This window comes from Lates calcarifer, linkage group LG6 (assembly GCF_001640805.2).
Source record: "Lates calcarifer isolate ASB-BC8 linkage group LG6, TLL_Latcal_v3, whole genome shotgun sequence".
NCBI lineage: Eukaryota > Metazoa > Chordata > Actinopteri > Centropomidae > Lates > Lates calcarifer.
In genome coordinates, this window is record NC_066838.1 from 3,650,426 (window position 1) to 3,664,239 (window position 13,814).

At 42.0% G+C, this 13,814-nt stretch overlaps 1 protein-coding gene across 1 annotated transcript in view; it reads left to right on the forward strand.

The window, feature by feature from the left end:
• lamb2 (laminin, beta 2 (laminin S)) overlaps positions 1-13,814 on the forward strand; it is a 45,857-nt gene that overhangs the window by 28,024 nt on the left and 4,019 nt on the right. Inside the window, 19 exon segments of the mRNA XM_018678764.2 lie at positions 1,022-1,101; positions 2,094-2,229; positions 2,330-2,488; positions 3,155-3,282; positions 3,376-3,508; positions 3,629-3,821; positions 5,089-5,232; positions 5,771-6,002; positions 6,660-6,829; positions 9,238-9,462; positions 9,583-9,800; positions 9,930-10,026; positions 10,805-10,986; positions 11,109-11,299; positions 11,510-11,694; positions 11,893-12,134; positions 12,798-13,001; positions 13,311-13,455; positions 13,548-13,755. Coding sequence (XP_018534280.1) covers positions 1,022-1,101; positions 2,094-2,229; positions 2,330-2,488; positions 3,155-3,282; positions 3,376-3,508; positions 3,629-3,821; positions 5,089-5,232; positions 5,771-6,002; positions 6,660-6,829; positions 9,238-9,462; positions 9,583-9,800; positions 9,930-10,026; positions 10,805-10,986; positions 11,109-11,299; positions 11,510-11,694; positions 11,893-12,134; positions 12,798-13,001; positions 13,311-13,455; positions 13,548-13,755 — 3,272 coding nt within the window.

Below are 13,814 nucleotides of genomic sequence, written 5' to 3' on the forward strand. Positions count from 1 at the left end.
TATTTTCTATTTTCCTTGCTAACGTTTGCTAACCTTAGGCTACTACTGTTTCTGTCTCCTGTTTATCTCTCACCCTGTCTGCCCAGCACCCCATGATCTTAGGTGGTGATCAGCTTCCTGCTATATTTCAACCTCTTGTCCCAAACCTACTCAGCCAGGAATAGTATAGGCAGGAATGCGAGCTCCTGTCTGTGCTCTGTGTCTAAATTTAGCCCAGGGATTTGAGGCTTGTCCGGTTGGCGTGGGTTACAGCAGTCCTAAAATGGTCAGGGCTTGGACCTGGTCCGAAAGTGGATCCTGATGTCCGATAAGCTGTGTGAAGCCTCGTTTTAAAAACAATAATGTCAAGAGTGGAAATAATGTTTTAATAAATCTTACTGAAAAGAACATGTACCTTTAATATTGCTGTGTATTTAAATAGAGGTAATATTACCAGTATAAATACACACATAAAAAGAATCTGCCTCACCACATGTTTCTCTTGGTAATTTTCCAAATAGCTGTCAAGTCTAAGAAAGTAGAGAGAGAAAAAAAACAGTATCACTGCAGATGGATGGATGGTAAGGTTCTGTCTGTTGATGTGAATACAGTATAAAAGAAACTTGAAGCTTATGTAACACTAATAGAGAAACCACAAAATTTAAGATAAAAAGCAAAATAGCTGACCAAAAAAAATCTGGTATCCACATTGTCAAGTCAGCTCTTTTTGAAAGAGAAGACAGTCTCACAAAGTGAACTGAAAGGATTGGGGCAGTAATGACATACCCCAAAGCTATGAATGTTGTTTTATTGGATTAGAGAGCTAGATACAGTATGTATGACTCACACACAGTCATGACAGTCAAACTACCATGGAAGCTCCCCACAGTCTATAATAGCATGGAGAGTGATGCATCATGTCTGTCTAGAGCTGACTGTCTGTCTGTCTGTCTGTCTGTCTGTCTGCTGGGTAGTTGCTCTGATCTCCTCTGTGTCTGTCTGTCAATCACTCTGTCCTCTGTCTGTCCTTCTGTATTTCTAGCCTGAACACTGGGCGCTGAGCCACGATCTGAATGGCTGCAGAAGTTGCGAGTGTGATATCGGAGGAGCTCTGGACAATCAGTGAGTGGAGCTGTAGCTTCAGTCTGAGGCCATAGCAAATTAGATTACACAGCATGGAGACCCCTCTGAGATGTTTTTATCTTTTAAGAAATGACACTGAGAAACGGTTACTATTACCAAATAGCAGCTGCAGCTTTGTGTATTGACCTCATTAAATCTTAATTAATCTTAATTAATTCATCTTCTAGCAGTTGACATCACATATTCAAACATGTGCACTAATTCAGTCAACTAATGATAATGGAAAAAGCAGTGTAGATCTGAAGGTCTGTCAGTCAGTCCACCATTTTAATCTAGACTGAAATATCTGAACAACTTTTAGCTCTATTGTTAAAAAACTTCTCTGAACAGTCACTGCCCCCAGTGAATGAACTGCACTGACTTTGGTGATCCCCTGATGTTTAGCATCACCATAATTTAAAAGTAAATGGACTGGAACTGCACACTGTATTTTTCAGCTTTCTCAACACCGTCATTTTGAGCTTTCACACGTTGTGTTAGCGGTGCATGTCAATTACCTCCAGGACCAGGGGCAAACAAAGTAATTTGTCCACTCTGAAGCTTGGTTCATCCATGTTCCTCTCAAGATGAATTGTAATAATATTGGTCATAGTTTTCATCTAGTGCCATCATCAAGTCAAAATCTTAATTTGTCCAGTTCTTTGTCCTACATACCTGAACAACTAATGCTATTTCTATTTGCTTCAGCTGAACTTTGTGCTAGCTACAGTGAAATTATCAAATGTTAGCATACCAACATGCTAAACTGTAATGATGAACTTGGTATATACTTGCTAACCATCAGTATGTGAGCATTTGTCAACATGTTATTAGGTTGACGTTAGCATTTAGCTAGCATCACTGTCTGTCACAGAGCTGTTAGCATGGCTGTACACTATTAGTCTTGTTATAAGGAGGTAATCTTTTAGTAATGATTTTTGGGGAAAGTAAAACTTATTTCAAAATTATAAAATTATTTGTCTTCTCTGTAGCTGCTCCATGGAGAATGGCCAATGTCGCTGTCGCAGTCACATGACAGGACGCCAGTGTACACAGGTGGAGTCTGGGTATTTCTTCATGGCTCTGGATCACCTCCTTTATGAAGCTGAGTTGGCCAAAATGGGACAGGTGAGTCAGTCTGTATTCTTTATCGCCACACATTTGTATCAGAGTGATTCTGTGGCTTTAGTATGGAAATGTAATCAAAAACATATCTGAATGTTGTCAGGGCTGTACACTGGAGACCAGGGAGCACCAAACTGGGCGCCCTGCCACCTGGACAGGCATTGGGTTTGCACGGGCACCTGAGGGTGGCACCCTGGAGTTCCACATCAATAACATCCCCTACTCCATGGAATATGACTTACTCATTCGCTATGAATCACAGGTCTGTGCATTATTATTTGTACATTATTATCTCTAAAATGAGCATTTACTAGATTAGCTGAAGTTTTGTGAAATAAGTTTATTCTCTCTCTTGCTGAGAGTTAGATAAGAAGATCAATACTGCTTTCATATCTTTTCCTGGAGGATGTTGAAAGGACTATTTCTTATCCAGGAGTGGTGACTTTCTCTGCTAGTTGCCTGCCAAACTCACACTTACATTTTAATTAGTGATGTAGAGATGCTAATGGGTAGACATTGTTACCTCTGGACAAAGCCTAGCCATTTCCCCCCTGCATCTAATCTTTATGCTAAGCTAACAAGCTTAGCTCCTGGCTCCAGCTTCATATTTGACAGACAGATATCAGAGTGGTATTGCAGTAGTATAATTAAGAACTGTTCATTCAACTATGTGCAGCCCTCCCTGTACAGACAAAGCTCCACTGACTATTGACATAAAGGAACATGGTGGTTTCCTGTGTTTCAGCCATGTGCCAATAAATCATGTATATTTACACTCATCATTTTCCAGAGCATTTTAATTGATTTCTTATATTCCTTTCAGACAGCCATTACTTTGTAAACTGTCCTTTTCCCATTTTAATACTCACATTTCATAAAAAGTCTGCTTTAGGCTGCAGATTAACCATATAACACTGATTTTGTCTAGATGCCAAGAGACTGGGAGGAAGTGCAAATAAGGGTGATTCGTCCAGGGCCGATTCCTACCAGTAGCCCCTGTGGAAACACCATCCCTGATGATGACAGACTCACCATCTCCCTTCCAGCTGGAGCCAGGTCTGTGGCTTAAACACACACACACACACACACACACACACACACACACACAATCACTGAATGTCAACTATGTGCTGACTCTGTTTGCCCCAGGTTTGTGGTCCTTTCTCAGCCTGTGTGTCTGGAGCGAGGTGAGGCTTACACCATCCGTTTTGAGTTCACACGCTATCAGGATGCCAACAGTATCCTCAACGGAGCGGCCAACGCTGTCCTCCTTGTGGACTCAGTGAGATGCTTTTTTCCTGTCCTCTAAAATAGCCATCTGACTCATAGAAAAATGGTAGTTTTCATTCTACACTCACATCTCCCTCCTCTCCTTTTCATAAACCCTGTTCTTAATCTCCAGATCGCCTTTATGCCGCGCCACTCCTCCATGGAGATGTTCAACTCAGGGGATCCAGCCTCAAACGTCAGGAGGCAGACCTATGAGCGGTACCGTTGCCATGAGGGAGCGAAGAGTGTGACCCGCCCACTGATGAGTGATACTTGTGCCAAGCTAATCACCAGCATGTCAGCCATCATAAACGATGGGGCTCTGTGTGAGTGAGCTTATTATAATGTGTTAGCCTCGTTTGAATGACGTTTGTATTGTCTACAATTAAGGAGGCTGCAGGTGACATCACCCTTTACCTGACATTTGGTCTCCCTTGGAGCGTATTGGGATCAATGAAGTTAACATTACTAATTACATTTATTTAGAATGTATTTATTGATATAAATATTTCCTCTGATTATTTTCATCTACCTCTTAACTTGATCATGCCTTTGTTGACTGATGCTTTTCTCCTCTGCATGAGCATCAACCTGGCATTAGAAGATATGGATATGGTATTTATGGCAATAGATGTATTATTAGTATTATAATAGTGTTCAGAGACTCAGCAAAGACTGCCAGTAATATACCTGGAGGCCATGACCCAGCCAGAAAATGTCACACTGGGTGAAGGTACTTTGATTTAAAATGAGGCTCTAAAATATCTTCTCTCTGTCACATCAATGCCTACAGCCACACTAGCTGTGGTGCTATCATCGCTAACCACTGTATGGAGTGCTGTTGTTCAAAGGACCACACATTAAGAGTTTTGACAGTCTGGTCATTTGCCATCACCACAACTGGAGCCATGACAGGGAAACAGCTAATGCTAGCTAGACTCCCTCCTTTGTATAATGCAGGACCAAGATGATACTGAGGATGCATGCAGCAGTGTTGAAATAACATCAACAAAAAGTACCATCTCTTGGGAATTAATGCTACCTCTTAGCAAGTCAGGCTAATCGGCCTTCACAATATGAGTGGAATGTAAAGTGTTCATGGTGGGTCCTCCCACATGTTGAGTGTAAACGGAGAGACGTATACAACTTTGTCCCCCATGGTCAATAATAGTTGAATGTTGTCGAAAACATCCTGCATATATTGTAGTGCAGCCGTAGCACACCACAGAAGCTGACACCATGTCTCTTAACAACACAGAATCTCAACCAGCAGGCTTGAGCTTTAGATGCTTTCCCACAAATTTTTTCCATAAACTATTTTTATTCTCTTTTGATGAATTATTTACCATGCATAATAGTTGTGGTATCATTATAGTTTCTATTTCCTAATACAAAAACTGATGAGAGTTTAGATTTCAGTTTGACTTTAAGCTGTGCAAAATACTTGTGTGAGTGACCTGGAAAATTTGTAATTTATCATATAGATATTTTCAGTATCTGCCTTTATTAGTTCCTCTTATGGTCAATATGCAGGGTGTTCCCACTTGTTAAGGTTCAGTGACTTGATGCTTGTGACTCTCTGTCCTGCTCCAGCTTGTAATTGTGACCTTCAGGGGTCCATCAGCTCCTTGTGTGATGTCCGCGGGGGGCAGTGCCGCTGCAAACCCAATGTGATTGGTCGACGTTGTGACCAGTGTGCTCCGGGAACTTACGGCTTTGGACCCTCAGGCTGCGTAGGTGAGAAACTCAGATACTCAGTTCTCATTTTCACTTGAAATCCAGACCATGAGAACTGAGGATAAAGTATGATGGAACATAACAACATAATTCTACACCATTAAATTGGTTGTGTTTTTCCATCTAATGTTTAAACTTGAAGCCAAGGAAGAGCTTAGTAAGGTCTTTGCTAAGGTACAGAAAATACAATAGCTAATAAAACACTGGAACTTAAATCTCTTGGAGTTTACACACTACTGACAGTATTGGTGCTCAGTTTTATTCTATAACTGTATTTACAAATGAAAGTGATTTAAGTCGGAGGAATACTGTATACTTAATCAGCTGTGCACCTGTACATGTGCAGTCCTTTAGATGAGTCAGTCTGTGCTGCTGGCGCCCTCTAGAGTCTGTCAGTGCACAACTGCAATTCAAAGCCCCTTTATTTAAAGTATTTATTTTTTATCCCTCATTTCTCTTGCTGCCCTCCTTCTCCTCTCCTCTTTTTTTCACCTCCTCCCATCACCCTCCCTTCTTTCCTACATCTCCCTCTGTCCAGCCTGTGGTTGTAGCTTGGAAGGCTCTGTGACTCGACTGTGTGACAAGTTCACTGGTCAGTGCCAGTGTCGTCCGGGAGCATTTGGTCAGCGCTGTGATGGATGCCAGTTGGGTCACTGGGGTTTCCCCAGCTGCAGACCGTGCCAGTGTAACGGACACGCAGACCAGTGTGACCAGAGGACCGGAGCCTGCATCAACTGCAGGGATAACACTGGCGGAGACAAGTGTGACAGGTGATACTCCAGTATGAGGCCGATCGAAATGCATGAGATTAGGTTCGGTTTAAACATAAATGTTGATTTAAGTAGATGTAACTCATAATACAAATAGTTTTACTTATGTAGTACATTTACCTGTTGTACTTCTCTTCTGTAAGCTGTCCCAAATTCTGGACCCTGTGCATTTAAAGCATAGAAATGCAAAAGAACCATGTCTATGAATTTTGACTATGCCTAGTATTATGTCTATACTGGTCTCTAGTACACTCAAATACCTGTTAAAAGTCTGGTTCCTGGCCATTCAGACATTTATACACATGACCTGCTGCTAAAGTCTAAACTCATTATTGAACCGTATCCACCATATGGATATGAAGACAGGAACTTAAAGTTAGTTGTATCCTCAGTCCCCGGTTGTTATTGGCTCACTTGGAATACACTGCTGCTCAGATAACTTGCTAAGCGTACTTATACTCAGACTTTCATACTTTTATCAAACACATTTATAGTTGCATGATCGTTTTTGCCAGGTACAAAACAACACTTGGTTATTACTCAATTAAAACAGCAAAGTAACAGCTGTGCTCTTCTTGCATGTTGCCCATTCCAGCTCACAGGTGTCACCTTTAACTGCGGTGGTTACCTGAGTTAACAATTTTGTCATCTCTGAAGGTGTGCCAATGGTTACTATGGTAACCCAGTTCTGGGCATAGCATCCAGTGGACAGTGTCGTCCGTGCCCGTGCCCGGACGGACCCAACAGTGGACGCCACTTTGCTGCGTCTTGTTACCAGGACAGCCGTAACAGACAAATTATCTGCAACTGTAACCAGGGCTACACAGGTAATCTGATTATTATGTAATGTTGCTCTATCTCTTCTTATCTCCTCCTTCTCCTTTCCTTCCTGTTCCACTAATGCTCACTTTCTGCAATATTTGGTGTGTCCAAATGTGTGTGTGTCGTTACAATAAATTCCAAATAGAAATCCATCATAACTGAAGAGAGTGATTAACTTTCTACAGAACCTGTGACACTGTGAATACCTGTTGAATACACCTGAACAGATACATAATAATGCTGCATAGTGTCTCTCTTGATGATGCACTTTGTGTCAGTGTTTGAGTTTTCAAACATTACTACAAAACCTCATTTGAGTAAAAAAAAAAAAAAAAAAGTACCATAATTGCATAATTCTGTCCATGATGTGGAACTTCAGGCCCTCTCTTTAAGCTGAAAGATCATTTTTATATCATGAAAGAGGCTAACCAGGAACATTTCAACAAGAAAGAACTGACATTACAGTGTAAATAACCTCGGTCTCAGTGTTAGAGTGAAGGCCAGGAGGTTAACAAAATCATTAGGAGCCATTCCCCAGGGGCCACAAATTCTAGAGCAGTTCTGAAAAATGTTAATAGTAAAGCTCCAATCTTCTACCTTGGCCAAAGAACATAACTCAAATGAGGTAAGAATGATGTTTCTCAGCAGGCTCTGATGAATGGTAACCTGTGTTATTTCCTCCCTCCCCTGTATTACTGATACAGGGATTGTTAAACGCTCCGGGGTGACCATTTTTAAGCGTGAGTAATGATGGTTGACCCCTGTCCCTTCCCCTCCTCCTCCCCCTCGTCCTCTATTTTCCACCAACCATCCACTTTACCAACCCTACCCATGCATGGCTTCAGCACCCCTCCCATCGATGGTGCTGTGCCACAGCGCACTCCTGCCCATGTGTGAGACCTGGCTCAAAGAATAACGTCAAACACTTTCAAAATGCTTTCCAGTGACTCTCAGGTATGGGACTAAAGGGACCAATTATTGTCCCTAAAATGATATCACAAGGTTAAATCATTTCAAAACAAGATTTGAACCAGGTCTGTGTAAATGTCCCCAATACAAGGACCTGACCCAGACTATTATTATTTTATTATTTCTGAGTGGTTGTGTCAAAGTGTATAGTCCAAATATTCACCCTTGAAAATAAAAAGAAGGGAGAGAAAAATGGGAGAGAGGTTTATATGAAGGTATTGGTTGATTCTCAGCCTGGGTCAGCGTCTGTTTCCTCTGTTTAGAGTAGATTTAACTGTGCATCTTTATCTGTCAATGAATGATGTTGGAATGAGGTTGAGAGGTCAGTTCAGATAAAGCACAGCGGAGAACAGTGAAGGCTACTGACCCTCACATTTCTACTGTATCATTGTGACCTGTCAGATTAAGCAACAAGGCACTGATTTTCAGGTACAGGAATAAAAAAAAAACTACTGACTAAACTGACTACATTTGCTTTCTACCCACATCTCCTTCCTTCTGTCCACCACTGGTTCTACTTTCCTTTGCCCCCTCTCTCATTCCTACTCTCTATTCAACTTTTTCTTTTTTCTGTTTCTCTCTCATCTAATCTTCCCTGTACCTCTTTCTTTCCCCCCACCTTCTCATTCTTTCTTTCTCTAATTTCCTTCTGTGTTCCCATTCCTGCTAGAAACGATATGCCAAGTATTTCTCCCCCTGAGTCCAAGTTAAAGGGACAGCAAATCACATATAGCAGTGAGGGAAACCAGCCTCACTAAATGAATGCTTTAATGGGGAAAGTACTAGTACTCTGTCTGACTGTTACTGTAGCTGTATATTATATAGCAGAGGTACTGTTCATATGCAGCGAGACATAATACACAGCAAAGTCTAGGATAATTGTGAAAACCAGGAAGTGTCCATAATGGTTACATTGGTCTTTGTGGAGTTTCTGGAAGCAGATTGAGACATCATGTCAGAAACTCTGAATCTAAATGACCGCTGACTCAGGTAATAGTATGTTATGTAATGACATAGCACAATAATATGTTGTATATAATCCACTGAAGGTGTGACGGCAAGAGCTGGTTAACCAAACCTCATTGAGTGCTGATAAGTAACAACACTGATTCTAGCAACATACTGTATTAATATGATAATGTTCATGCTTTGCAGAGATGGGTTATGCCAAGTCTTAGACAAACATGTTTTTTTCAATGGACATAATAAATTACTAATTCTTGGCAAAATCCAGTCATCTTAGGAGAGTCCTCATTACATTAAATTATCTGTTGATTCTACTGCTGTAAATTCACATATTTCCTGCTTCCTGCTGTTTCATACACCCTTAAAACAACTTTCGAAATACTGTGGAGCACTTCACCTGTTCTAATTGCATATGTAATTTAATGAAAAGTAGTTATGCTGTCATCACATCTCGTTCTACCGTTTTTTCCAAACTTAGGTGCTCGATGTGAGGAATGTGCTCCAGGTTATTATGGCAACCCCTCTCAGCCTGGGGGGCGCTGCCAGCCGTGCCAGTGCAACAACAACATAGACATGTCAGACATGGATGCATGCGACAGACAGACTGGAGAGTGCAGGAAATGCCTCTACAACACCGAAGGCCCAAACTGTGGCATCTGCAAGAGCGGCTATTTTGGGGATGCTTCCCGACGCAACTGCAGGAGTGAGTAACATGTTCATTAAAATCTGTCTACAAAAACAACACACTGACTTGCATGTTAATGTTGTTTCAAAAAAGCAGTAACATGATGATGGCATGCTTTTTCTTTACCTCTTACTTCAGAGTGCACTTGTAACTTCCTGGGTACTGAGCGCAGCCAGTGCATGGAGCGTGAGGACTGTGTGTGCCAGCGCACCACAGGCCAGTGCCAGTGTCTACCAAACGTTATAGGTCTGACATGTGACCACTGTGCCCCCAACCACTGGAACCTGGCCAGCGGGAGGGGCTGTGAACCCTGCGGCTGCGACCCCAACAACTCTGTCACCTCCTCATGTAATGAGGTATGGAACACTTGGACCTGAACACATTGTGTACAAATACTATACTATACTATAATTATGTTCAAATTTTCATTGACAGAAGCAGAACTGATGTGGCATACGTTTGTTTTTTCACTTGCTACTTTGCAGTTTACTGGTCAGTGTCAATGTCGTGACGGCTTTGGAGGGAAGACCTGCACAGACTGTCAAGAGAACTACTGGGGAGACCCCAGGACACAGTGCAGAGGTTAGAAATATCAAGACTTGCATGCTTTAAGGATGTGGTGTAGTAGTTGTTGACCACAGGATTCACTGCAAGTGCTGTAGCTACTTAGGCAAAGAGATGGTTGCAGATAGCTCATCTCTGAACGGTGCAAACATCATTGTATCCAAGAGAAGGTGATTTTGATGAGCACTAAAACCCAATAAACCCAGTACACCTAATAACAAAATGTAGAGCTCCGCCATTTAAACCAGCATTAGGTGGCGACTTTGGAACCAAAGGCAGCAAAAAAAAAAAAAAAAAAAAAAAAAAAAAATCAAAGCTAAGACACAGGTGTAGATCTGAATTCATGGCAATACTTGTAGGCCAGCGTAGGCCCTAGTAATTATGCCTGACTGTATTCAGGAGGAAACCACCAGGCACCTTTAAAACTCTTTATTCACAGATACATGTCCTATGTGCATACATGTGCTTCTTAAATTCTCTTATTTGCTTCAACCAAGACTACTTGATATTAGATAAAAACCCTTTGCTTTCAAGATTTATGATGGATTATGTGTATGCAAAATGTTGGCTTGCATGAAAAAAGTTTGCCCACAACACTAACTCAACTACTCAAGGAAATCTGTGATTTTTTTGTGGATCTGACAGAAACTATGGCCTCAGAATCAGTAAAAGACAGACTCTTTTTGCATTTAACATAGATACAGAAGTGTAAACGCATTTTTTTTCATAATGAACTAGGTCCTCTTGATCTGTATTCATTGTACACTCCCTCCTTGTGTTTTTTCACCCCCTCTAGCTTGTGACTGTGACTGGCGTGGCATTGAGACTTCTCAGTGCAACCGTGTGACCGGCCACTGTGTTTGCCAGCAGGGGGTGTCAGGTGTCCGCTGTGATCAGTGTGCCAGGGGCTTCTCTGGCCAGTTCCCCAACTGTCAGCCCTGTCACCAGTGCTTTGGGGACTGGGATCGCATTGTGCAGGTGCGGTGAGATGCAAAAGAGGGAGCGTTTAAGAGCGTCAGCAGAACATGTGAAATACTGAATAACCGATTGTTAAGGAATCACCCATAATCTTACTCTTCATAATTTGGTCTCATTACCAGGACCTGGCAGTGCGTACCAAGGCTCTGGCAGAGCGTGCCCATGAGATTCAGACCACTGGGCTTACTGGGGCCTATGAGAAGGCCTTCAGAGACCTAGAGGAGAAACTGGCACAAGCTCAGGGAATTGTTAACGCACGCAATGCCACTGCTGCAGCCGTCGCCACCCTAATGGAGCTCATTGAAGATCTCAGGTACGGCCGTTACATTCCACTGCATCTCAGCAGTATTGAGATAATGACATTTAAGTTTGATGTATTTGTTTTTTTTTTGAAAATTATTTATTTGCTGCTGGAACTGAGAAGACAACAGTAAATTTATTCCATTCGTCCAAGAAAATGAATTTTAAATAATATCAGGATTACAGTTTACATCTCCTAACAACTGTTTTTCTTGTCCCACAGAGCGCAGATCGGTGAGACCACTGATACTCTGAACCGTCTGGAAGGAGACCTAACCATCGTACAGGACAGCAACTCCGAGGCAAGCAAAGAGCTGAGTGCTCTGGAGAGAGAGGCTAGAGAACTAAACCTCACTTCAGAGCAGCTACACCACCAACTAGATATCCTCAAAAACTCCAACTTCCTAGGTGAGAAAAGAGGGAGAACAGAGTTCTTTCCATTCACTGTCCACACTCTAGTTTCCTTTAACTCAAACTTAACATTTCCCTTCTCAAATCACCCTCACACTCAGTATCCCGATCTTCACTCCATTTTCATCCTTTAGTCAGAAAACCATTGACACTAACAATCCTCAAAAATACTTTTCCATCTCCCCCCTCCTCAAGGTGCATATGACAGCATCCGCAGCTCCTACAACAAGTCTCGTGATGCTGAGCGCCGTGCCAATGAATCAACAACCACCAGGCCCAGCACAGTCAGCCAGTCTGCAGATACCCGCCGCCGCACAGAGCGCCTCATTGCTGCCAAGAAGGATGACTTCAACCGTAAAAATGCAGCCAACAAGCGTGCACTGGGAGACCTCAACACCAGAGCACAGGGCCTGGACATTAAGAAGATCAATGAGAAGGTTTGATTTTATTCTTTATTCTTTGTAGCTGCTGTTAGCACCAGTAAAACTCGATGGCAGTCATGTACACAGCCACACTTTTTTCTTTTCTGCACTAGAACGTACTTAAGGTAAAAAATACAGAGAGTGCTCTCTGCCTTGGAATAATCTTCAGGGAGATAGTATCTACAAACAAAATGTCTTCTTTCAGGTTGTCCATTCTCATTTGCTTGTGTAAGAACATAAATGGTATTTTGATTATTTATGGTCCATAGTTGACAGGAATAAAATGAATCTCAGTTTTTCTATTATATGTTAATATTTATATTTGAAATCAGTAAAGAATTCATTTACAATTTTTCAGTCTACAATGACTATACAGTTACAGATACAGTTTCATTTAGTCATATGGAATAACAAAATGATGATACTGGATCAGCATGTCTCATGGTTAGCATTTACTTGCTTTAGCTGTGTAGTTGCTTGTCTCTGTATGACTATTTTACATCTTTTAAAATGCCAAAATGATACATATCAACGGGGTGATGTTTATTATGGTAAAACCAATGATAAATAGTCACATTGTGGTCAGTGGAGGAGTAAAGTGTCTCAGTCCTACAAGTAAACACAATAATTCTCGTAATAGCCAAACAAATACAAGCACATGTCTACCTGTCCCAACAGGTCTGTGGTGCCCCGGGTGATGCTCCCTGTGGAGAAAGTCCTTGTGGGGGTGCAGGTTGCCGAGATGATGAGGGAAACCGCCACTGTGGAGGCCTGAACTGTAACGGTGCTGTAGCAGTAGCTGACAATGCATTGGAGAGAGCCAAACACGCAGAGAAGGAGCTGAGCAAAGCTATGGCAGAGGTGGAGGGACTCTTCACCAAGGTACATACATGAAAATATTTAGAGTTCCTATACTTTCACACTTAAGCTGTTTCAGATATATAGATATAGACATCTGTTGGACTGGACCAAATACTGATGTCTTGGTTCCTGTGTCAGCATATTTTTAGAGCTACCTAATGCACCAATATTAAACAATCACACAGAGAGAAAATAATTGTAGAAGGGGCAGGAAAAGCATGCATTCTACAGCATACAGTATGTGCAAGAGTAGGAAAGACAGCAGCTACAGTGAATAAGTTGACTGTCAGCTTTTTGTGTCCTCTATAAGGATTTCTTTCTGTTATTCAGGTGGCAGAGGCCAAGACCAAGGCAGAAGAGGCCAAGAGTAAAGCCCAAGCAGCTCTTGACAAAGCCACAGCCACCAAAAACAAAGTGGAGCGCTCCAACAATGACCTGAGAGACCTCATTAAACAGATCAGAGACTTCCTCACTCGTGAGTCTTTAAGAAATTCCCATAATTGTGTTGCCTCTTAACCTAGCCTTCCATGTCAACCTTTTCATTTCTCATATCCACTTTTCTCTCAGAGGAGGGAGCAGATCCAGACAGTATTGAGGCAGTGGCGAACCGTGTTTTGGAGCTCTCCATCCCTGCCTCGCCGCTCCAGATCAGACATCTTGCTGATGAAATCAAGGAACGGGTTCGCAGCCTTTCCAATGTGGATGCCATCCTGGAGCAGACGCAGGATGATGTCCGTAAAGCAGAGCAACTGCTGCTGGACGCCAAGAGGGCAAGGTAGTTGAAATAGAGTCAGACTTAAAATAAATGTATTAGTGTGGATTACTTGTACTAGC